This window comes from Budorcas taxicolor, chromosome 4 (assembly GCF_023091745.1).
Source record: "Budorcas taxicolor isolate Tak-1 chromosome 4, Takin1.1, whole genome shotgun sequence".
NCBI lineage: Eukaryota > Metazoa > Chordata > Mammalia > Artiodactyla > Bovidae > Budorcas > Budorcas taxicolor.
In genome coordinates, this window is record NC_068913.1 from 9,590,432 (window position 1) to 9,616,271 (window position 25,840).

General features: G+C 48.8%; 1 protein-coding gene across 3 annotated transcripts; it reads right to left on the reverse strand.

The window, feature by feature from the left end:
- Window positions 1–1,601: 1,601 nt before the first annotated feature.
- Window positions 1,602–25,697, reverse strand: UPP1 (uridine phosphorylase 1). 3 transcript variants are annotated; one of them, XM_052638978.1, is made up of 8 exons: window positions 25,595–25,697; window positions 14,402–14,466; window positions 7,523–7,637; window positions 6,184–6,342; window positions 5,087–5,201; window positions 2,727–2,936; window positions 2,385–2,531; window positions 1,602–1,792 (listed from the first exon to the last, which is right to left on the reverse strand). In XM_052638978.1, exons 2-8 carry the CDS (start codon window positions 14,443–14,445, stop codon window positions 1,653–1,655), a joined length of 930 nt encoding a protein of 309 aa, XP_052494938.1. In that variant the 5' UTR covers window positions 14,446–14,466; window positions 25,595–25,697; the 3' UTR covers window positions 1,602–1,652. The 3 variants fall into 3 exon arrangements, with proteins under 3 accessions (XP_052494938.1, XP_052494936.1, XP_052494939.1); XM_052638976.1 differs by lacking the exon at window positions 25,595–25,697 and adding an exon at window positions 25,211–25,239; XM_052638979.1 differs by lacking the exons at window positions 5,087–5,201; window positions 25,595–25,697 and adding an exon at window positions 25,211–25,239 and having other exon boundaries at window positions 6,190–6,342.
- Window positions 25,698–25,840: the final 143 nt, after the last annotated feature.

The window sequence follows — 25,840 nt, forward strand, 5'->3', positions numbered from 1 at the left end:
ATCTGGGGTGCAGCAGATACCCCTTGAGGGGACCAAGGAAGAAACCGCAGGCATTCCTTCTCCACACTGCAGCCTCGAGCAACCGGGAGCCAGGAGGTGTTCCAGGGTCCAGGTTCACTCAGCCCAGGGCACCACAGGCCAATTAATGGAAAGCAGGTGCTGAGGCAAGGAATACAACTTTATTCCATAACCAGGCTGACAGAGAAGGTAGATTAAAGTCTCAAAGTAACCATCTTGAGGCCTGGATGCCAGGTTCTGTTATAGAACTGAGATGGGGAAGATGAGGAAACAAAGTTAAAAGGCCATTGATCTTGCAAATATCTCCTAGAATGGCAAGCCTTCTAGAGGGGATGTGTTCATTACTTCCTGTAGCCATCCACAGGTGGACAGGGTCCTGAACAAAGGCACTTTGGATTAATATTCAGGCAGCCAGGCAGGATTCCCCCAGGCAGACCATTATATATAAACAGTATCCTTTTAGTGAAGAAAAGCAAGAGTTAAAGTAAAAGGTCTAACATGGAGTCATTATTGGCTCCTCCCTGTAATAGACAGGTCTTGGCATCTGGACTGGTGCCCAGCTTGGTGCCACTTGAATGATTTGATTACCAACCCTCAATTTGGGATGAACCTCAAAATCTCAGGAAATAAGCTTTTTGAAGAGTGCATGGACCATACTCATACATCAACACTACGGTCTCCACATGATTCCCCAAACCAAAAAGGCACAAGGGCAGGCCTCGGTATACAATCAGAAAACAGTCCACTGAGAACCTAAAACAGTTGAATACCAAATATTACAAGGGTGTAGATGTGCCAACAAGGCAACTAGGGCAACTGCCTCTGGGCTGGGGGACCTGGGGACACCCCAAAAACAGCTACTGCAAAAAGGCCCATCTGAGACAGGAGGGGACACCCTGGAATGCCCTCCAAATCCCTGTCTGCCTCTAGTCTGGAGAGGGGGTTTGACTCCAGGAGGAAGCTGAGGGACATGGAGTCACTGATGCAGGGCTGCTGCCAGGCTAAAGTGGACCTAAGTCTCACTTTGTGAGCGGAATCTGACTACAATTAGAATTTACAAGTCTGTAAAACCTCCCTAGAAATATTTCAAATACTGAGGAACTTTCTTAAAGAAAACCCAAATCAGGCTAACTTGGTGGGCATGCTCCAATGAAGCTTTAAAAAAAAAAAAATCCTTGGACTTCCCTGCTAGCTTAACGATAAACAATCCGCCTGCCAATGCAGGAGACACAAGTTAGATCCCTGATCCGGGAAGATCCCACTTGCCTGGCAGCAGCTAAGCCCCTACATTACAACCATTGAGCCAGCACTCCAGAGCCTGTGCGCAGCATGTCCTGAAGCCCGCATGCCGCAAGGCCCATGCTTCACAAGACACGCTGCCACAGTGAGAAGCCCCCACTCACCGCAAGGAGAGCAAAGCCCACGCAGCAATCAAGACCCAGAACAGCCAAAATATAAATTAAAAAGAAAAATTTTTTTAATCTTCATAGCTAAGGCAGGATTTTCTTTGCCTCTGACCTGAAATCAGTTCCCTAGATTCTTGCATAAAGGATCCAGGAAGTCACACAGAGGAGACTGTGGCAACGATTTTATTTGCAGGAACCACAAACGCCCTCTAGATAAATGTTGGGGGATCAGGCCTGCATCAGGCGCTTCTTGATGAACTGGCCTACTAACCGCTGGGGCCGCTGCTGGTACTCGGCCAGCACCTCGTGGGGGCTGCTGATCTGGTCTCCTTCCAGGCGGTTGAGGAGGGTGACGCACACCACTGCCGCTGCAGGGAGCAAACACCAGGTCAGCACAAACAGCGGGATTTCTAGCTTAATCCCTGGAGACCAGCCTCCACTCCTCACGAGAAGATCTGGGATGCAGAGCACCCTGTCCCACTGTCTCATCCTCCGGCTGCCTTTGCATCCCAAAGAGATTCCCTCAGCAAACCCCAGGACCAGCTCGGGCCCCTGTACTGCCTTGAAAGGCCGGGTGATGAGACAACAGGGACGGCAGGATTTCTGGAAGCAGAGCTGGGCCTGGAGGGCCGAGGCCAGGAACTACGACTCAGAAATCCCAGGAGCTCTGAGGGCCAGATTCACTGGACAGTTGGCAGCGAAGCCCGCCCTGAGCAGAGGGGGAGCTTTCTCATCTTTCTGGCCCCTTAGTGGCACCTGAGTCCCGGCAGAGACACTGCAGATCCTGCTTTGCAGCGTGTGTCAATCCGAAGAGCACAGAGGTGTGCTATGCACTGGGCCCATAGGCATGCCTTGGGGGGCAGGACAGGCGGGTAGTCCCGGGAGGACTTGGGTGAGGAGGGGGGAGATGCAGGGGGTTCAGCAGGGTGGGGGTGGGGGGTGGCGGCCTAAGGATCCCACCTCGGAGGCCGCAGGCGTTGCACATGGCGGCGAAGACCGACGCCTCCATCTCGATGTTGCGGATACCCGCCGCGTAGGCTGCCTGCAGGTACTCCTGCTTGTCCTTTTCGGTGTAGGAGCAGAGCGCCCCGTCCAGGCGGCCTTGCCCTGGAAAACCGTGGGGCACTCGGCACGGGCACGCAGTAAACACCCACTGCACGCCCACCCCACTCCCCAGACACAGAGGTGGTTTCAAGCCCGCCCAGCCTGCTTGCCCTCCTGCATCCGGCCCGCAGTGGAAATCATGCGAAGCAAGCGCACGTAGGTGGCAGACCCCCAGCAGGAGGCCAGAGCACCACTCACCCTCGTAGAAGTCCAGGGTGCACATGGTGTTGCCCACGACTGTGGGGAACTCGCCGAGGTCCGCGGAGCAGCGCGCCAGCTCCTGCACCAGCTGCTCGTCCAGGTCCGTGTTCCGGACCTCTCGCTTCCCGAGGACAATCTGCTCAAACTCCGGCTTAAAGCAGGGGTCCACTGCCTGCCGGGTGATGACCACTGAGCCGGGCTCCAGACCTGAAGGAAGGAAGGCGGGGGGTCGGGAAGGGAAGGGCCTGGTCCATGCACAGCAACACTGAAAGGTCAGTCAGGCCCTAAAAAGAAATAGGTAAGGACCCCTTTTCGACACCAGATTTATTTTTCCTGATGGTAAAAGAAACGAATGGGTACAGGATACAGAAAATACGGAAAAGTGCAAAAAAGAAAGTGAAACTGACTGGGCCTCTGCAGCCCACTGAGCAGCATCTTAACACCTGCTGCTGAAACTCTCTGGGGCTCCCTTCACCAGCAAGTGTTCAGCTGGTCCCTGTTCTGCACTTCTTTTTTTTTAAGTAATTAAGGTTTTGAGTAAAACAAAAGTAGGCCAGAATAGTGTAAGGAATCTCCGGCCTCCCCAGAACTGGTTCCTGTGGCCACCAGCCCCTGACGCCCTGGCTTCCCTCCATGAGTGACTCCTGGTGAGGATCTGCTTTCTGTGCCTCTCTGGGCGTTTCCACATCTGTAGCTACATTATTCTGCTCCTCCGTCTTTGGACTTTTAATAACTTTGCTTGAGATTTGACCATTAGCATTTCTCACCACTACTTGCTTTAATGGGATATTGGTTTTCCTAGACATTAAGGAGGAAGAAGCCACAAGAGCTGTTCCAGGGCTCCACGCCCTCGCCCCCATATCCGCTGCTTTCATGAAACATTAAAAACTATGACCAATCCTCAAGCTCTGGCTCTGCTCACCCCACTGGGTGTGGATCTGGACTTTCCTTGCTGCTTCAACAGACACTCCTCAAGTGTCTCCCCACCCCAAGTGGGGACCTGGAAGAACCCTCAGATGGTGGCTTTCATGAATTCATGGTGCAGGATTTTCCAGCTGCTTCAGGCCTCAATTTGGAGAGCGCAGCCCTCCTCCAGGGTCAGCCGCTCTTCCTCAGACCTTGCACTCTCTCAGGATACCCGCTGGCTATTTCAGAATTCTCCTCTCACATCCATCAGGAACCCGAGTTTCTCGTGCTTCCTGCTGAGTGGGGCCCGTGCCACCCACCCACTCTTCCTATTTCGGGATTCGGGGGGTGCCCTGTCACACTTTGCTGATGAGGATTTGGGGTCCGGCTCTTTAGTTGATCTGCCTATTTCTATGAAGCAATTTTGGGAGACTCAAAACCCACCCTACTCCCTCCAGAATTCATTCTCTGGTTATTGATTTTAAAATCCCTGCAGAGCAAGAACTCAGGAAAAACTTGGTGGAGCTTCTGGCAACACTGGAGCCACATGCATGAAGGAGAGCCTGTGCATTGGAAAGTATCACAGCTAAGTGGGCAGGGCCCTCCCTAGTCATTGGGGTGTTTTCTGAGAACCCCGTTAAACTTGGAATGACAATCTGCAAACATGGATGCCACCTGTCAATCTGTCTATGTAGTGAAAAGAAAATGAGACTATGTATCAAGAAGATTTAGGGCCTACAGAAGCCCTGTTCACAGCAGGGAAACCTAAATTTTCAAATTGCCATAAATCTAGGTGAAGTCAGGCCTAGACAGTCAAAAATAAATGCAGAGGCCAGGCCTCCTAGCAGCTCCCAGCTCCTTGATGGGAGTGAGAATTGTCAGAACTCATTTTGCAGCAGAAAAACCTGCCCTGAGTTGGGACATCTGAAAGCAGGACAACTTACAGAAAACAAGTTCGTTTCAACGACTTTGGCTGAAAACTCAACATAATTTTTAGCGTTTTGCAATGTTAAAAAAAAATTACAATGAGCACTGAGGGCTTTTAGGCAATTTAAGAACACTTATCTTAATTTTGTATTCCATCTCTTTCTTCCCCCTTTGAGTTTCCTGTAGGTTTTCTCCTAAGGTACTTCACATCCTTGCAAGAATAGGGAGGAGTGAGCGAATTGAAGGAGAAAGGCGGGGAAATGAGAGAGTAGTGTAACCCAAAAAGAATGAGTTTTCATATGCAGGTGGCCTGGAAGCTTTCTGCAGCTATTTCTGGGGTGTGGGTTGGTAGAAGTAGTTGGACCAAAAAAAGAAAAAAACCAGATAAATAACAAAACAAACTTGTTTTCACACCTGCTGCTGCTGCTGAGCTGTCCTTGGACACAGCCCAGGTAGGAGCTCTGGGTCCCCTCGATGCCCCACCTTACCCCCAGCAAGGTCCCGGTCGTGCTCTGCACACTGACCTATCCCACCGGAAGTGCCAATGCGGATGAGGGTGACGCCGGAGCAGCGAGCATGGTACAGCAGCTTGATGAGCTCATGCAGCATGATAGCGATGGAGGGGATGCCCATCCCGTGCTAGAACCAGGGAGAAACACTAGCGTCACGCTCCGGTGGAGTCTCTGTGTGCCCTGTGGTGCATTGCTAAGTGGTCATAAAGAAGATGAACATCAAAACGTAGTTAAAAACAATGACTACGTGGGGAAGGCTTGCATGATGCTGTTGAACAGATGACCCCGTCTGATGCACCACAACCAGAAGAACAGATCTCAGCTGAGGACCAGAGGCCTGCGGTTCCCAGGTAGTGAGCAGCCTCTCTGGCCTGGGAAGTCCTGCACACATTTCCCCTTTCTCCACGTGCTCTGCCTCAGCCATCCTCAGTGGCCGGCACGTGGCTCCGCCCTGTGAAGGCTGCTGCCTCTCCACCCCTAACCCTCGGCCTTCTTTAGAGGTCTGCTGGAGTCACAGCCACCAGGAGCTGATCCAAGGTGGGGCAGTCCTTGGAGGATGTGTTTGTCATGGAGTCTGGCATGTGGGAAGTGCTTCCATGGATTATTACTATCGACATCTGAGCACGTCTTGATTCCTGGGTGTGTGCTGTGTGGTTGAAGCTGCCAAACATCTCAGCTACTCAGAGCGGGGGCACCCTCTGGGCAGCCTTACTCTATGGCAGCTCTTGCTTAATGTTCTTGCCTACAAAGGAAACCAGAACTGGGAAACGAGAAACACCAGAGATCTGTGTTCACTCATTGCTGAATCACACGTGTGTGATGTAAGTCCCTGTGAGGTGGCCAGGGCGGGAGCCGCCTGGTCCCGGTCCTGGCTCTCCCTGGGGCCCCGGTCTAGGCAGGTCCTCCTAGCTTCCAACCTGGGTCTTCACCGCGTGCACACAGCTGGGTGGGCATGCACGTGTGTTTCCATGTGTGTCCTGGCCTGTCCTGAAGGCAGGCCCCAGCTCCAGGCTCCCCTCACCCCTGTCCCCCCTGCCGGGCTGTGTGCAGGGCAGGCAAGAGGCCTGCAGAGCCGGGGGCCCTGGCCCCCCACCAGGGCAGGTACTCACGCTGACCGACAGCACTGGGCCCACTTTAAACATGGTGTAGCGGTCAGTGCCCTCACAGATGTTGGGATAGTCAGCACCCGGGTGGGCAAAGCCCAGCTCCATGGCCACGTACTTGATGAAGGCTTTCATCCGGGAAGGGCTTCCTCCAACACAGACAAACTGCAGACAGAAAACAGAACCCCATCAGCAGAGGGAACGCACCCCATCTGAGAAGCATGGGTCCTCAAAGTGGGACCCCCACTGCAGCAGCATCTCCTGAAACTTGCTAGAAGTGCAGGTCCCTTCCCTGGCCTCCCCCCGGACCTGCTCTGTATGGGGAGCCAGTAATCTGTGTGCCGTGGAGGCCCCCTGGTGATTCCAGCATTCCTTCAGATTGAAGAAGCACTGGTTCATGGACTCAGCTCACTGCTATTGGACCCAACAGTGTGAAGCAATCAGATGCACAAAACGCAGGACAGCCTCGCCCTCCCTGGGCAGATTAAACTCAGGCTCCACGCCAGCCCGGGGTCCATCCATCTGTGTGGGCGGCAGCTCGCTGCACTGGAGGGAGCCTGGGTTCGGAATAAGGTGGGGCAGGACCCTCAGTGTCCAAGCAGCCTGTCCATAAAATGGACCTCTAACCGCCCTTTCACCTGCCGGCAGAGAACCCAATGGCCAATTTGAGAAAGAGTCAGGGGCCAGTGGGGGCTTGGGAAGTCATAGCTGTGGATGGAGTGGGTAAATCTCAGAGACACAGAACCTGCGGTCTGAAAAGTGCAAAACAAGAAAGCTTACCAAAGAAAAACAAGTAAATAAGTCACTCTTAGGGACTCAATGATCAAAGAATTATTAGTCTCTAAACATAAGAAAGAAAACTTCTACAGCCTAGAAAAAAATTATAGGTTAGATTTAAAGGAAGAAAGTGGAAAATTGTCCCTCAGTTTGAAATAAACAGCATGAAAGAACCAGGCGGCCAGTGGGACATAACCTGGTCATGACCTATGATCCCCTGAGGCACCCCTGGATCGAGGGTCAGTGGCCTGTTTCAGTTTAGAATCCTAAACTTTAGTCCACTTTAAAAGTCCTCTATGAGGACAATTCTGGACCCAGGCACTTCAGGCTCAGGACGAGGGGTGCCTGGAAGCTGCATTCAGCAAGTAAGTCATTGAAGGAACCAGCTCAACAAATCGATGTGCGTCTTAAATGACAGACAGCAGACACGGTGGCTGCTCCTCCTCGTTATCCCTTAGTCCCCTAGAAAAGATTTAGTGTCTGCTCTTTTCTAGTCTCTCAATGAAGCATTGAGAATATTATTGATCTTACGACAAATTCCAAGAATTGAAAGCCCTGAGCAGTTTACCTTCACGTCTCCAAACATGGCTGGGAAATCATGCGTGCTGGTGCTGAGGCTGAAGTGGTAGAGGACGTCTTCCTTCATTGCTGCTACGTGGGGATTGCAAAGCCGCACCAAGTCACTGTCGCAAAACAGGAAAGGAGACAGATTATAGAACCAGTGTCCAGCGGCCAACTGGACCACTGAGGCGCTCTGTGCCAGCAAGACATGTGGAACCCAGCAGCGGGACAACCCCAACCTACAGAGGCTTCTGCCCCATCTCAGTTCCCCCCACTCCTCCCCTTCACCCCCTCTTCACTTCCAGGGCTGGTTTTGGAGGATGATGAGACAGAACTCACAAGAGCCCCGAATGGTACAAAGATCAAAATGCCAGTTCACTCCATATAGAGTGTAGCCAGTTACCACCCAACTCAAGCTCACTCAACATATGTGGCTTTGTGTTAGAAATAATATACTTATCACAGGAAATATGCATGGAAATAAAAGGAAAAAATGGCCTGTAATCCTCCCACTCAGAGATGGCTTTTCCAATCTGATGGCTTTCCTTTTCATTTCCTTGTCATTAGCCAGCACTTAGCTGGTACAACATCCAAAGAGAGTGATGAGAAAAGACATCTTTCCATTTTGTTTTTTTCTCTGCAGCTGCTTGAAACTTTGTGTGGTTCACATTGTATTTCTCTTGGACGGTACACTGCTAGCTGGCAGTTCAGTTCAGTCGCTCAGTCGTATCCGACTCTTTGTGACCCCATGAATCGCAGCATGCCAGGCCTCCCTGTCCATCACCAACTCCCGGAGTTCACTCAGACTCACGTCCATCGAGTCAGTGATGCCATCCAGCCATCTCATCCTCTGTTGTCCCTTTCTCTTCCTGCCCCCAATCCCTCCCAGCATCAGTCTTTTCCAATGAGTCAGCTCTTCGCATGAGGTGGCCAAAGTACTGGAGTTTCAGCTTTAGCATCATTCCTTAGGGGTCAGCAAACATTTCCCATAAAAGACCAAATGGTAAATACTTTTTCCCCTGATGGTCATACGGGCTCCATCACCTCTTCTCAACCCTGCTGTTGTCACATCAAAGTGGCCGCAGACAACATGCAAATGGGTATGGATGTGTTCCAATAAAACTTTATTTTTAAACATAATGCCGAGGTCTAGATTGCATCTGCAGCCTTAGATACACCTCCTTCTACACCTGCGCCTTCCAGATCCCAAACACAAGTGTGCTGCCCATGCCAGGGGCAAAGAGGGAGGCAGCACGGGGCCCCAGTTCACAGCAATTAGGACCTTCTATTTCTTCCTTCTGAGTCAGACTTTCTGCTCAGAACCCACTGATCACATTTCCCTCTCAGTCTAACTGTGAGAAAAAACCATACAGGAGACGGTCTAAGCATCCTGGGATTTGTAAACACCACAGTGTGACTGACCCGGGCCACCTCGTCTGCCGTCTCTAGCCCCTGTTCTCCTGGCAGCCACTGGTCCTCGCTCTAGACCAGGCTCTAGACCAAAGGCGCTTGCTCCTCTGTCTTCTGCATCTCATCATGTCTTCCTTTCCCGTCTCACATTTCCCTCCTGTTTCCTTAGAATGGCATCCAAGTTAATTCACAGCCCAACAGTGTCGAGAAGCAATACAAAAAGAGGCAAACATTTTTCTGTAAAGCAAATGCATTATTTTTTGTGTTAAGACACGTCAATGAAAATTATCAAGTGAAAAAAAATTTTTTAAAGATGCAAACAAAATATTAAAGGGAGACAGATCTTTTTCTAAAGGAGAGGTGCTGATGGCTGGCTCACAGGACGGCCCTGAGGCAGAGACGGGAGAGTCTCACTCAGGAGAGGCCACCTGCCCAAGCCACAGTCTGTGCTGCACCCCAACCAGTCCCGGCCAAGCCCACTCTCCTGGGGCAGGGGGGGGGTCTCTTTCCAGGGGACCAAATCCAGCGGGGACAAATCCCAAGCTTTCCCTGAATGTCTTCTGAATCTCCAGGCCAAGCTGAAATTCTGAAGTCGCAACACAACCACAGCATCTGTGGCTCCTTTAAAGGTAATTGTTTTACTATAATTATGGTTCTTGGCCTCCTTCAGGATGTTCGCAGGACAGACTACAAACGGAAGCGTTACTAGGCAGGCATCGGAACTGACAAAACAGGGTGTGACAGAACAACTTTGTCACTTATTTCAAAATACAAAAGCTTTCTTTCCTCTTTCATTCCAGGAAGAGAGGGAAATAGGGTGTAACTCTGGAGACCAGCAAGGATTTTAAAATATGTAAATTAGACACATAATAGCAAACAGAACAAGCCCAGACTTACTTTTGTTACTGAGGTCTAATTGACTCGCAGTGTTGTGAAAGAGTCAGGTCTACCACAGCGATTCAATTTTTTTTAAACTTATAGTCCATTTTTTAAAGGGATTTTAAAATAACAAGTAAAAGACATATTACTTGGAGAACTGTTCCTCTAGCCTACACACAGTTTCAAACTTGACTTTATCTTCCTTTATTCTGTCACTTTATTTGTTTACCAAATATTCGTTGAGCACCTACTCTGTAAAAGAAATGGGTGAGATGCAAAAGGAATGAAACCTGACTTCTGATTCCAAGAGTTTATCAGCAGGGAGGGAAAAACATGGCTATTGGACAAACTGGCCCAGATGTCTTGGGTCGCATGCTCAAGAAACTGGCAGAGAGACTTCCCTGGTGAGCAAGTGGCTAAGACTCCATGCTCCCAATGCAGAGGCCCTGGGTTTCAATCCCTGGTCAGGTAATGAGATTTTGCATGCACCAGCTAAGACAGATCTTACATGCTGCACAGCCAAATAAATACAAATAAACATCTTCTAAAAAAGGGGCTGGTGGATAAGGAAGGGAGCCTAAAACCAAAGGGGGGGTCACTGCTGTGTGTCCACCTCGCCTGGTGCCCAGGTCCCCTTCTCCAGCCTTCATTTCGCACTATCCCCACTCCATCAGCCCCCAGGGTCCTCAACTTTAGGGCAGAGGTCAGGGAGAGAACAGTGGGGACAGGGTATGTTTGGCTGTCAATGATTGGAAGCACTAGCGGCCCTACTATTTCAAGTAAAGTTATCTCTGCACGTGCCATTCCCGGGGCAGCCCCCCAAATTGAAAATGAGCCAAAGACTCTGCGGGGAATGAAGGAAAGGGCAGGTGTCCATGTGGGATTAGGACGTGAGCAGATGACCAACATGTGTGAGGCTCCAGAGGACCTCCTGAGGAACCTCCCAGAAGAGACCCAAGGAGCCCTTCTTAGGAGAAGGGAATCCTGAGAAAAGAGTTTTATGTATAGTGAGGTAGGACTGAATTCAATTAAATATATTTTGTTACTAAGAGTAACTGATGCAAAACTGAAGCTTGGTTTTCTCTCTGTGTTAAGGGAATAAAGCTTTCTTGGAGGGACGTTCCTGGTGGCCCAGTGGCTAAGACGCTGCGCTCCCAATGTAGGGGGTCCAGGTTCGATCACTGGTCAGGGAACTAGCTCCCAACATGCCACAACTAAGATGCAATGCAGTCAAATAAATGGAAAATGAATAAGTATTTTTTTACAATGTTTAAAAAGATAAAAAGTTTTCTCGGCATATTGAGCCATTTTCCCTACTGGATTGTGCGTCTTTGCCTTTTAAGTGAGCTGTATTTGCTTTTGAAAGATTGCATTCTCACTTTGGTTAAGTGAATTAAGTATTGTTCCACAGTGACCTAAGGTCCTATTTGACCAAGTGTTGTAAAACTTCTTCACTATTTTGACAAACTTCCCAAATTCTCCCTGAAGTTGACTTTGGGATTCTTCAGAAGGGACCCCTGAAGCACCTCACAGAGAGTAAAATTAAACTCATGAGGCTTATTTGGTATGTTAAATTACATGGGAAGCATTGTCGTGGTAAGTATTCTTAGGTTACATTGTGTGGGTTAAGTATTACTAATATACATATTCTAGAAATTATATGCCACTCCTTAGAATCTGGTACATCCTGATAATGTTTACAATCATAATTCTAGTTATTATGTTAAAATTTTGTATGTCACAGAAATAGCCAAGTTTCTTTACCAAATACAATGTAATCAGACCTTTAATCTTGCCTTTTTAAGTCCTTTGTCATTTATAGACTGCTTCATCTTCAAAAAGATTCCATAAAAAGGACTTTTTGGTAATTCCCTGGCAGTCCAGTGGTTAGGACTTGGCACTTTTACTACCAGGACTCGGGTTCAATTCCTGGTCGGTGGTTTTTATTTATTGATTGATGGGGGGAGTTGCTTATTTTGTTTTTTGCCTTGCTAAGCAGCTTATGAGACCTTAGATTCCCAACCAGGGACTGAACACATGACCCCTTCGCTGGAGGCTCAGAGTCCTAACCACTAGACCTGTTTTTCAGATATAAGGAAACTCTTCCACTCAAGCTAATTATGACTTACAGAAATTTGGTAAATTACACATTAGTAAGTAGAATTGAGACAGTTACCTTTTCTTTCTACCTGATCTCTCCAGAATTTGGAAACTCTTCCCTTCTCATCAGCTTTATGAGGTAATAAAATTAATTATCTAATAATTATTAATTGAGGTCTGTATTTACTACCTAAGGTCCATTTCTCAGATGACTCCTTGTTGCTATGATACATTATTGTACAGTTTGTTTCTGAAGCGTATTAAAGTAATCTATCTTTGAAAGAAGATCACATGCACCACGGCCTGCAACCAGGGGATTATACATCCCCTGGAAAGACATCAGATAAAGGATTTTTGGAAGGGACTCTATTAGGCCTCCTTAGACTTCAATTAAGATTAATACTGCCAGACCAGGACAAGAAAATTATGATATCTGAAGTAGATAGCTGACCAAGATGCCAGACCAGGCCTGTAAGGTAATTACTTTAATAATTGCTCACTTTTGCTTATAAACCAGAGGTATTTCTTCCTTGGGCACAGTCATTTTTAAGTTTCAAAAGTCAAACTAACTGCTGAGTTCAGGGCCAATTTCCTCTGTCCGGTAGGTACTCCTAGGTTAACTTGGTGGGCTCCTCCTCTTACTGGATGGCCTTTAGGTCTAAAAGTATTGACATCATACAGAGTCTGTTTTCTTATTACTGTGGAATTATGTTAGAAATCAGTAGCAACAGATATTTGAAAATAACCCACATGTTCAAGTGCAATGTGACATTTACTAACAGAGATCTTTGACTTAGCCATTGGAAGTCTCAATAAAGTTAGGAGACTAAAGACACAGAGGCTGCCTGCAGAGAAGAAAGCATTTAATGTGAAATTAATAGCAAAGATACTTTAAAAATCCCATGTATTTGGAAATTAAATGTCCATTTTAAATGATGTGTGTATCTAAGAAACCATAAAAAGGAAAATTAGAAAATATTTGTAACAGAATAAAAATGAAGAGAGAATTTACCAGAATTTGTTGCATGCAGCTGAAGCTGCTCAATGCAACTGAACACGTGAATCTTGAATAAGGGGTGAAAACAATGGACACTAGCATAAAATTCTGTTAGATTTAAACAAAATCTCTACTTTAGTTAACAATACTGTATCACATGTTTCCTGGATTTTTTTTATAACATAGTATTTCTTTATATTCTCAAAACTGAATTAGAAGTTTCAAGCCTCATTTAAATTTTTTTTAAATCACCAAGGTAACAAACTTTCTAGACATTTAGCAGTAACACCGATGTCAGAATACAGGGAACTATATCAAAGTTTTGAGTGAATACATAAGTTACAAATCTAGCATTCTATTCATACTAAGTCAAACAAGTGGAATCAAAATGCCACAAATTTTTTAGCTGTCATCTTCCTGCTTAATCTTGTAAGGGGTCATGACGACCCATGACTCACTGCTCTGTGGATGTATATCTGGATTGTGCAAACTGTCAGTAACATGTCGTGTGTGCGTGCAGGCAGGCATGCTGATTCTCTTCAGTCGTGACCCTTTGTGACCCTATGGACTGTAGCCTGCCAGGCTCCTCTGACCATGGGATTCTCCAGGCAAGAGTTCCAGAGGAGGTTGCCATGCCCTTCTCCAGGGGATCTTCCCGACCCAGAGATCGAACCCCTGTTCCAGACATCTCCTGCATTGGCAGGTGGATTCTTTACCACAAGCGCCACCTGAGAAGTCCCAGTAATACATCATTTGATGTTACTACACTTTGTCTCAAAACCGTTGACCTCTTCTGGGCGAAACAGTCCTTAGAGCTTTTTGAAAAACCATCTCCTGTGTTGTAATTCTCAGGCTAACTGGAGTAAAATCTTCCTTTTTTTTCTCAGATTGACTATTAATTTTTTTTGCATCAATACCAGCAATGCATAAAAGAGTGGCCATGTGAATCACATAGTGGATAATGAACAGCTGCAAAGAAATAAGAAAAGTATTTGAAAGTCAGAACCAAGAGAGCTGGGAGGGCAACAGGGACTGTGACTCCGAAAGTGTCCAAGAGGAGAAAGCCTCTTGTAAAGTAATTGCTGGATTGCATGGAGCTCCCCCTTCCCCAAAATCTTATGTATTGACCTTCCCCAACAGCTTCTTTGGAGCGGCCTCTCAGAGCTATCTGAGGTGCTGCCTTCCAGGCTGCTGTCCTCTTTTTGCCCCAAATAAAACTTAGCTTGCAAAAAAAAGAGTGTCCAGGAGTAAGGAAACCTCACTGGATACAGGTCTGAGAGCTTGCATCCTTGAGGGACAAACACCCCAAGGCTACAAGCCGTGCCCAGCACCAGGTGCCAGGCGTTCTCAGCCAGCTCAGCTGCCAGCCAACCCAGCGTTCAGTCCCCCAGACCCCGCTCAGGCTCAGACCCAAGAACCAAGGTGTCCACGCGCCTCAGCTCCTAGAAACTCAAGGCCATCCCCACCAGCCTAGGCTGGGCAGCACGCAGGTCACCTTACTTGTGATTTTCCCGCTTCTCCGTTTCAGCCGCGGTGGAGGCCATTCCCTCAGCTGAGGCAGGACCCTAGGAGAAGACGGCAGAGTCTGTGAGAAGGTAATAGTGCACATTTTAGGAGTTCGTCTGAGGGCACAGCGACTGCAGTCAGTGGCCACCCAGGGAGCTGGGGAGCGACCTACGGAGAGAAGGTGGGAGCAAAGCCAGTAGGTGACTGATGGCTGCAAGAGGCCCGGACGGCCGTGTGTGACGGTTGTTCACACTGTTTTGAATTTGCAGCCTTGAGGCATTTATCGCTCAGATTTCAGTTTGCTGACACGGGCTGCCTCAGCATTAGAGCCACCACGGTCCAGTGCGCTCCTTGTTTAATTATTTGAACACTAGTTAATCCTCCCAATAGGAACCACTGTCGCTCTGTCAGCAAGGCCACGTTAACCTATGGAAGGCCAGCGCCTTCGAGAGGAACCCTACATTTCTGCATCACATGCAGACACGTATATACAACCAGGAAGGCTGCTAATTTCAGAGCGCAGCTGGCGGAAATATACCCGAAGTCAGAGTGTGGTCTCATGCGATCCCCGGGGCAAGACAGCCCTGGCCCAACGGACTACACTGGGCTGCCTCACCCTTCTCGAATCTGAACTCTCCTCCAGCTCAGGGCAGGAAGGGAGCAAGCAAAGGCAGCAGCCCTTCAGAGCCTGCCATGGAGCGAAGGGAAGGACCTGGGGCAGGTATGGATCAACCCACCGCCCTGCTCCAACTCAGAGCCGGAAGAAGGGAAGTCCATGAGAGGTAACCACAGTTATCTTACTGGGGCTGGGCAATCAGACTGCCACTGCAGAGCTGAGCCTGAGGACCTCCCAGAGGTGAACACGGTGAGCGGATTCTGCATGGAGCCACCCCCAGCACTCCCAGGTCAGGTTCTCAACCTGGAACCCCACCAGCCCCTTATCAGAAAACCAAACTTACCAAGCGAAAATCCAGAAGGTCTCCTTTTGGAGAAAAGGATCAATGGCTGCTGTTACACAGTTAAATTTTGACCATTTTTAGAAAATGCTGAAGACCAAATATCATCATAATTGGGTCTAGGCACAGATTTTTCTGGACAGTTGCCTTGCCTCTCCTCGCCTGGACTTCACCCTCCCTTAGCATTTATAGGACGCTTCTCAGGAATTTCCAGCCTGTGCAAGTACGCGTGCTAAGTCACTTCAGTCGTGTCTGACTCTTTGCAACCCTATGGACTGTAGCCCGCTAGGTTCCTCTGCCCATGGAATTTTCGAGGCAACACTGGAGCATGTTGCTGCGCCCTCCTGCAGAGGATCTTCCTGACCCAGGGATCGAATCTGTGTCTTTTATGCCTTCTGCATTGGCAGGTGGGTTCTTTAACCTGGTGCCCCCTGGGAAGCCCAGCAGCCTGAGTCAATTGCAAATTGATTGCACCCAAGGTGGGCAGGGCAGGGTGGTTGTTGGGAACTTCCCATCCATAGCCAGGTGACAACTCAGACTTGTGATGGGAGTGCAGGGCTCAGGGTGGGGGAAGGCGGACAGTATTGTTGGCCTGAGCCCCTAGCCTGTGCGGTCTGACACTGTCCCCAGGTAGACAGTATCAGAACTGAGTCTGACGGTAGGACTCCCTGATGGTGCAGGAGCTGGTGTGGAGAACTGCTTGATGGTGTGGGGAAAACAATCAGAATTGTACTCAGTGATCAAACTCTAAGGGCATAATTTGCCTTTACAGCATCCAGCAGACAGATGGGTGAAATGAGACGCAGACAGCCCAGTTTCTGAAGAAGTCTGGCATCCAGGAAACGCCACTCTCATCATGTGCACCCTGCAGGCAGCAGCTACTGCCCCTCTGGGATCCATCTCATTGTCTGCAGTAAGTGCAGACACGTCTTCCGGAGCACCAGCCCACAGCCTTCCTTAACGGCCCTCACTGTCCCCAGAGAGATGAAGTCTGGCTGAGGGTCATGGAGAGTCAGTCACCTCCTCCTGCAATCTGCCCCCTCTGGTCTGCCAGCTCTTCCTCTGGGGGTGACGTAGGGGAGGCGGGTATGGGAAAGAGGAAGGGTGAGAGGCGCCTTCCCACGGGGCGGCAGCTGAATCACAGAGTTCAGAGGGTACCCCAGGGGTCCTCAGGGAGAATCCATCCCTATTTTCCAGGAATTGAAACTTAGCCACAGAGAAGTCATCCTGTCTGGACTTGCTAGTGTTTCTCTCTAGCCCATTTCTTTCCCCGCCTTTGAAGCAGAGAATGCATTTTCTCTGTATTATCCTTGCCCTCTGCCACCCCGGACCTCAGCTCCTTCCTGAAATGTGGTAGGCTTCCTAGACTCAGTTTAGTGCCTGGCGGGTGTTCCCCTCCAGCCTGTGAGCTCCCCACCCCCAAGACAACTCCTCCTGGGGCCAGGGCCTGGCCTTGCCGACAAGAAAGCTTTATTTAACCAACTTTGTGCAGAGATTACAGCCTTTGCAATGTTGTAACTGGTAACTTCCTCACTAAATACCTTAAGATGTTCAGGTGGAGTGAGCATGCATGCACGATTGCCTAAGGAATGCTGGTACAACCACCAGAGCCGTATTTCACGCTCAGAAGGAGCTGGGTGTGGAGGATAAACGATATGGCCACCCCACCCACCCGCTGAAAGGTCAAAGATGGGCAGGCGGTAAAGGAAGTCCCTCCCCTCTCAATTCACTTGCCCTTAGACCAGCTGGAACAGACGGGGTCCAAAGCCACACTGCTGTCACGGGCAGACTGGTTGCTCACTCAGATTCACCCTTATTCTGCAGGCCACCAACAAGGTGAGCGCCCCACTTCTGTAAAAGGAGACCCTGGTGATGCTTAAGAATAACCACTCAGGGAACCATGCTAGTAGAATTTCAGAAGAAATTTTCAAGTTAATAAAAATGTGTAGGGGACTTCCCCAGTGGTCCAGTGGCAAAGACTTCGAGCTCCCCATGCAGGGGCCCTGGTTGGGGAACTACATCCCACAGGCTGCAGCTAAGACCTGGTGCAGCCAAATAAATAAATCTTTTAATGTGTATGTGAAGCTTGTGGGTAAAAGGATGTCACCAGACACTGCTGTAAACAATGTTGCCTCCATCAAGTCCTCAGCCAAGGCAGCCATCCCCATGGTGTACCCCAGGAAACTCATGATGAAGAAAAACAAGACATTGGCCCTAGGTGGTTAAGATGAACATCAGACGAATGATTTCAAGGAGCCCAGCCTCTTACATCTTCCCGCACACAGAAAAGCGCTGAGATCATTAACTTGAGATGTCTGGTTTCTGCGATTGGCTGTAATCTTCTGATGTTCAACTTAAATGTCTGGTTTTTGCTTTGCTCTCAGCAGAACTCCTATATATCCTGGGTCCAGTTTTACCTCTTTGGAGCTTTCCTCGCAGCTACCTGAAAGGCTGTTCCCTAGACTTAAGTCCTCAGTAAGGCCATCAAACAAAACTTAATTCCCAACTTTTAAGTTGTGTGGTGTTGTTTTTTGTCAAGAAGATGAATTATTTTTTTCCAGCCATCAAAGAAATCAGAAAATAGGCCCTTCACCATCGAGGCCAAAGTCTGTCCCCCTGGGATTTAATGCAGACAGAGAGAGATGGAGCCCTCCAGGATCCACTGCAGTCGGTTCAACTCAGGTCACAACTTACAGAGCGTTGGAAGTGTAAGTCACGCAGTCGTGTCCGACTCTTTGCAACACTATGGCCTGTAGCCTGCCAGGCTCCTCTGCCCATGGGATTTTCCAGGCAAGAATACTGGAGTGGGTTGCCATTTCCTTCTCCAGGGGATATTCCCAACCCAGGGATAGAACCCACGTCTCCTGCATTGTAGGCAGATTCCTTACCATCTGAGTCACCAGGGAAGCCTTTGTGCAGTGTAACTAGAAGTCATCGTAGGCAAGCTCATTCAGAGAATTTAGGGAACATTTTTGAAAACTGCTTTTTCATTTGCTTTACTGAATTAATGCTATCACGCACCTGTTTCCTCCAACAGACAATATGCTTATGTATTTCCTAAGGACACACCCTTGATGTTGTACAGCTGATGTTCAGCCTGGGCATCACCCCAGGTCAATACTTGTGCAGCACCCACTTCATTTCCTCCTTGGCAGAGAAACGCTAACTTGCACAAACCCCAGCACTGAATCAGCACCGCAGTGCTGTCCACCCACAAGAGGTGCCACCCGGTCCTGCCCACCCCTATTCAGCGAATACAGCTGTGGCCGGAGCAGCAACGTCAGAGGGAATTCAGGCGCTTGCCTCATACTTTTACTTCACCTTTTTAGTAACTTAGAAGCAAAAGGCAAAGGAGGAAGGGAAAGATATATCCATTTGAATGCAGAGTTCCAGACAGGAGAGATAAGAAGCCCTTAAGTGAACAATGCAAAGTAGAGGAAAACAATAGAATGGGAAAGACTATAGATCTCAAGAAAATTGGAGATACCAAGGGAACATTTAATGCAAAGACGGGCTCAATAAAGGACAGAAATGGCAAGGACCTAACAGAAGCAGAAGAGATTAACAAAACGTGGCAAGAATACAGAAAACAATACAAAAAAGGTTTTAGTGACCCAGATAACCATGATGGTGTGGTCACTTACCTAGAGCCAGACATCCTGGTGTGTGAAGTCAAGTGGGCCTTAGGAAACATTACTACGAACAAAGCTAGTGGAGGTGATAGAATTCTACATGAGCTATTTAAAATTCTAACAGATGATGCTGTTAAAGTTCTGCACTCAATATGCCAGCAAATTTGGAAAACCTAGCAGTGACCATGGGACTGGAAAAGGTCAGCAGCTTTCATCCCAAAGAAGGGCAAAGCCAAAGAAGGTTCAAACTACCATATAATTGTGTTCATTTCACATGCTAGCAAGGTAATGCTCAAAACCCTTCAAGCTAGGCTTCAGCAGTACGTGAATGGAGAACTTCCAGATGTACAAGATGGATTTAGACGTGGCAGAGGAACAGAGAGATCAAATTGCCAACATTTGTTGGGGCATAGAAAAAGCAAGAGAATTCCAGAAAAAAACATCTACTTCTGCTTCACCCACTATGCTAAAGCCTGATTATTTTCTTGGGCTCCAAAATCACTGTGGACAGTGACTGCAGCCATGGAATTAAAAGATGCTTCCTTCTTGGAAGGAAAGCTATGACAAACCTAAACAGCATATTAAATAGCAGAGACATCACTTTGCTGACAAAAGTCCATATAGTCAAAGCTATGGTTTTTCCAGTAGTCATGCACAAATGTGAGCTGAACCATAAAAAAGGCTGAGTGCCAAAGAATTGATGCTTCCCAACTGTGGTGTTGGAGAAGACTCTTCAGAGTCCCTTGGACAGTCAAGAGATCAAGCAAGTGAATCCTAAAGGAAATCAACTCTGAATATTCATTGGAAGGACTGATGATAAAGCTATAACTCCAATAGTTTGCCCACCTGACTCGAAGAGCAGACTCATGGAAAAGACCCTGATGCTGGGAAAAATTGAAGGCAGAAGGGGGTGACAGAGGATGAGATGGTTGGATATCATCACCAACTAAGTGAACATGAGCTTGAGCAAACTCTGGGAGATGGTGAAGCACAGGGAGATCTGGTGTGCTGCAGTCCATGGGGCCACGAAGAGCTGGACACGACTTAGCAACTGAACAACTACAATGCCTTCCTATTTATCTGTAAGAGAGCAGAAGGTGCTAAGAATTGCACTCGTTAGTCATTCAAGCAAAATCACCAGCAGGTGTGCCTGTTAAGGTTGGTATCAGCACGTGTTGTGCGTGATCTGTAGAGACAGGACAAGAGGCAGGACTCTGAGTCCAGTGGAGTAAACATGTGCGAGTGTGAACTCCAATGCCTGTTGGCCTAGGGAGAGCCGGGTAAAGGCACAGACTTCTCTAGTTCAACGTGAGGAACGATTTGTTTCTTAATGATCCCGGATTCCTAGAAATGGCCAGGAAAGGACGCAGCAGAGAGAGGACAGGACAAACAGTGTTCACAGCGAGGAGACCTGAAGCCCATGAGACATGTGGAGGACGCCGAGCTCAGCGGGCTCGGGGTGGAGAGGGGTGGCTTGGGCGCTGGTCCGGGACCAGGCACAAGGGTGGCCAGGTGTCACCACCACCGTGACCCCATCCTGGACGTGACTGCAGGCTCTGAAATCTTGGACGCAGTGAATGACAGTCAGAGGCTTTCATACGATATCCACACAAAGGGCTCCAGAATAAGCCATTGTTACCTAACAACTATACTGAGGCTCAAGACTTTGAGGTCCTGAAAGCCTTTACACGCCTGAACCTTGGGACTTCCAAACGTGTCACTAAATCAAATCCCTAATGATTGTACAGTGGAAATGAGAAATAGATTTAAGGGCCTAGATCTAATAGAGTGCCTGATGAACTATGGACGGAGGTTCGTGACATTGTACATGAGGCAGGGATCAAGACCATCCCCAAGAAAAAGAAATGCAAAACAGCAAAATGGCTGTTTGGGGGGGGGGGGGCGGCTTACAAATAGCTGTGAAAACAAGAGAAGCGAAGGCAAAGTAGAAAAGGAAAGATATAAGCATCCGAATGCAAAGTTCCAAAGAATAGCAAGGACAAAAAAGCCTTCCTCAGCAATCAACGAAAAGAAATAGAGGAAAACAATAGAATTGGAAAGACTAGAGATCTCTTCAAGAAAATTAGAGATACCAAGGGAACATTTCATGCAAAGATGGGCTCAATAAAGGACAAAAATGGTATGGACCTGACAGAAGCAGAAGATATTAAGAAGAGGTGCCAAGAATACACAGAAGAACTATACAAAAAAGATTGTCACAACCCAGATAATCACGATGGTTTGATCACTCATCTAGAGCCACACATCTTGGAATGCAAAGCCAAGTGGGCCTTAGAAAGCATCACTACAAACAAAGCTAATGGAGGTGATGGAATTTCAGTTGAGCTATTTCAAATCTTGAAAGATGATGCTGTGAAAGTGCTGCACTCAGTATGCCAGCAAATTTGGAAAACTCAGCAGTGGCCACAGGACTGGAAAAGGTCCATTTTCATTCCAATCCCAAAGAAAGGCAATGCCAAAGAATGCTCAAACAACCGCACAATTGCACTCATCTCACATGCTAGTAAATTAAAGCTCAAAATTCTCCAAGCCAGGCTTCAACAGTATCTGAACCATTAACTTCCAGATGTTCAAGCTGGATTTAGAAAAGGCAGAGGAACCAGATGTCAAATTGCCAACATCAGTTGGATTATCGAAAAAGCAAGAGAGTTCCAGAAAAAATCTACTTCTGCTCTATTAACTATGCCAAAGCCTTTGACTGTGTGGATCACCACAAATTGTGGAAAATTCTTAAAGAGACGGGAATACCAGACCACCTGACCAGCCTCCTGAGAAATCTGTATGCAGGTCAGGAAGCAACAGTTTGAACTGGACATGGAACAACAGACTGGTTCCAAATTGGTAAAGGAGGCTGTATACTGTCACCCTGCTTGTTTAACTTATATGCAGAGGACATCATGAGAAATGCTGGGCTGGATGAAGCACAAGCTGGAATCAAGATTGCTAGGAGAAATATCAGTAACTTCAGATATGTGGATGACACCACCCTTATGGAAGAAATAGAAGAAAGTGAAAAAACGAAGTGAAAAAGTTGGCTTAAAACTCAACATTCAAAAAACTAAGATCATGGCATCAGATCCCATCACTTCGTGGCAAAGAGATGGGGAAACAAGGAGAGACTATATTCCTGGGCTCCAAAATCACTGCAGTCATGAAATTAAACGATGCTTGCTCCTTAGAAGAAAAGTTATCTAGGCACCACATTAAAAAGCAGACACATTACTTTGCTGACAAAGGTCCATCTAGTCAAAGCTATGGTTTTCCCAGTAGTCGTGTATGGATATGAAAGTTGAACTATAAGGAAGCTGAGCACCAAAGAATTGATGCTTTTGAACTGTGGTGTTGGAGAAGACTCTTGAGAGTCCGTTGGGCTGCAAGGAGATCCAACCAGTCCATCCTAAAGGAAATGAGTGCTGAATATTCGTAGGAAGGACTGATGCTGAAGCTGAAACTCCAATATTTTGGCCAGCTGATGCAAATAACTGACTGGTTGGAAAAGACCCTGATGCTGGGAAAGATTGAGGGCGGGAGGAGAAGGGGATGACAGAGGATGAGATGGTTGGATGGCATCACCAACTCAATGGACATGAGTTTGAGTAAACTCCTGGAGTTGGTGATGGACAGGGAGGCCTGGTGTGCTGCAGTCCGTGGGGTCGAAAAGAGTCAGACATGACTGAGTGACTGAACTGACTGACTGTACTATACAGTCCATGGAATGCTCCAGGCCAGAATACTGGAGTAGGTAGCCTTTCCCTTTCTACAAGGGGTCTTCCCAACCCAGGGATTGAACCCAGGTCTCCCGCATTGCAGGCAGATTCTTTACCAGCTGAGCCACCAGGGAAGCTCATAACCCAGAGACAAACGGACCCAATTACCAGGCCGCCTGTCGCAAGCTGTGACTGTTTCGAAATAATGCAAGAAGGCGAGACCTTCATCACTTTGAGCCTTATCATCTACCCTAGACGATGAGACCCAGGCTGTAAAGTCTCTCGGTTCCGCTAGAAGCGAGGCATAGTACCTGAGGTGCTAGCCTGCTGTGTTCTCCCCCTTGCCCAGCAAATGGAATAAAGTTATTTCTGTTTCCTCCAAACCGTCTCCATCTTTCTATTCAGCACTGGTGGACTTGGAGCCAAGAGCTTGGCAACATTTCCACATGAGATACAGGAGGCCATCACTCACCTTCTTGCCAACCCTCAGTGAAGAGACTCAAAGGTTCTGAAATTCACACTCTGGTTCCTAACTGAGGCCTGTCCAAAGAGTGTTTCAATTTCTGTTGCTCTTCTGTGAGACAGGATGTAACCTAGTTTGACCCCACCCCTTCCCCACAGGGGCATCCCTCAGAGCTCAGTTGCTAAAGAATCTGCCTGCAATGCAGGAGATCTCGGTTCTATTCCTGGGTCAGGAAGATCCCCTGGACAAGGAAATAGCAACCCACTCCAGTATTCTTGCCTGGAGAATCCCATGGACAGAGGAGCCTGGCGGGCTACAGTCCATGCCGTCGCAAGAGTCAGACACGACTGAGTGACTAAGCCACCAGCGCCACTTCCTTAACTGGGCCCTCAATCTAGCTCTGCTACCTCCAACTTGCAAAATCAAAAAGCCCTCCAGCTGGCAGCTGGTATTGGTTTTCCTGTTTTGTGTTTATTATTGTTCTGTTTTATTTTAGTTTTAACCTATTTAATCCAACTCAGACAGGCGGATTACTATGGGCATATAGATTAGTGTGTAAACATTTATATATATATATATATATATATTCCAATATATATATATATATATATATATATATATTGGAATGAACATATTTCAAAAGCAAATGTGTGTGTATATGAGAGGAAGGAGGGTGGGCAGACCAGAAAGATGTTCAGGGTTTATCTTTAGGAAGCAGAAAAACTGAAAGTTTCACTTTCTTGTGGTATCTTCGTTCTGTTTTGTTTTTTTGTTTTTTTAAAGAGTTTGTATTAATTTTATGACAACAGAAAGTTCAATTGGACAAAAGCCAATGTAAAGAATAACTACTTTGTTTCAACTAAAGTGCTACTTCAGTGCCTACCAGGGTTGAGAGTACTGGAATAAAAACTGTAATTCACGTCTGATAAAACTGTTTGAATTAGTCTGCAGTCTTTGAATGTAGAAAGACTGCAAAAGATCAGTTTGGCCTCTGAGAGGTGGGGGTGGGGGCAGAGGGGGGCGGAATTGTGGCGGGGCGGGGGGCAGAATTGACCCAGACCTGGAAGAGGGGGCCCTCTGCTAAGAGTCAGGCAGGCCGAGTGAAAGGCAAGGCAGTCCTGGGAGGGGTTGGCAGGGTGGGAAACCCCCTGGGCGACGGTTCTTTCTATTCAGGGAAATTGCAAATCTTTTAAAAGCCAGGGTCACAGCCAATGAATGGAATCAAAGGTCTCTGACCCGGAAACACAGGAAGTGGGGGAAGATGTGCGAAGGAAGACCAGGCTAGGCAGGGCAAGCGGACGGAGAGGCAGCCGGGAGGACGGAAAACAGCCGAAGAGTTCAGAGCGCAGAGTCACTACGCCTGGAGCCAGCTTACAGGATATGGCCCCATTCCAGCCTGGATTTCAGAGGGGGTTTCTCTGCAAGTCACCATCAGCGGGGAACTGCACAGGGCAGAGCCGACCTCTGGCGAGGAGAGCGAAAGACGGCCAGGGCTGGGAAAGAGCGGGTAGAAGGCTTCGGGCGGGGACTCTGACTTACCTAGACACGCCTCAGACCCCAGAGCTGGGGAGGCGCCCCCACATGCCCGTCTTAAAAGCAACCTGCCGCTTACAAGAGCGGCAAACAGACCTGCTCCCCGGTGCAAATCATATTTGTGTCGGACACTTTAACTGTCAAGTTTACTCTGATCTGCCGGACACCTTGCCGCCAGTATTTTACCCTGTAACACTTACTCTGTTGGCCTAACGCACACACCTGAGTTCATTTTAACTCTGAATGTCTGGTAACAGTCCTTCTCCAAAACGTCATTTCCACTCTCCCCTCGCAAGAAGGGGACGCTCCAGGTGTCCCGGGACCCATCTCGCTCGGTTTGGACTGCGCATCTCATGCACCAGGTGGACCCAGCATCTTGGCGGAGCCCGGACGGACACCCGAGCGGCGGAGGCGAGGATGAGCACCCTCCCTCCCGCACATCTTCCCTGCATACCCTCCCGTCGCGTCCACCGCGCGCGGTCTCCCCGCACCTCCTCCCGGGGCATCCTTCCCGCACACTCTCCTGTCACTTCCTCCGCGCGTGCCCTCCTCGCACATCCTCCCGTCACGTCCTCCGCGCGCGCCCTCCCCGCACACCCTCCCGTCACGTCCTCCGCGCGCGCTCACCCGGCACACCCTCCCGGTACATCCTCCCCGCACTTCCTCCGCGCGCGCCCTCCCCGCACACCCTCCTGTCACGTCCTCCCCGAGCGGTCTCCCCGCACCTCCACCCGGGGCATCCTCCCCGCACACCCTCGGAGCACGCCCTCCCGGCGCTCGCTCCGCGCACTCGCTCCCCGTGCGCTCTCCCGGCACAGCGTACCCGCGCACCCTCCCCGCTGATGACCCCTCGTCCTCGCACCGAGTCGCCTTACCGGCAGGGTGATTCCCGAAAACTGGACTCCGGCCACGGAGACTCCCCGCGCAGAGACTGCCCGACCTGTGCTGGGAGGTACTGGGAAGCTGGTGGAGTCAGGCCTCCCGGGGGTCCCCGCCCGCCGGCCCGCAGCTCCTCCCATCCCGGCCCCCCCGCCCCACCTCCGCCGGGCTTCCTGCTGCGCAGCGGGCGACGGCGAGTGACCGGAGACCAACCGCTTACTCATTAAGCCACTCGTCCCGCC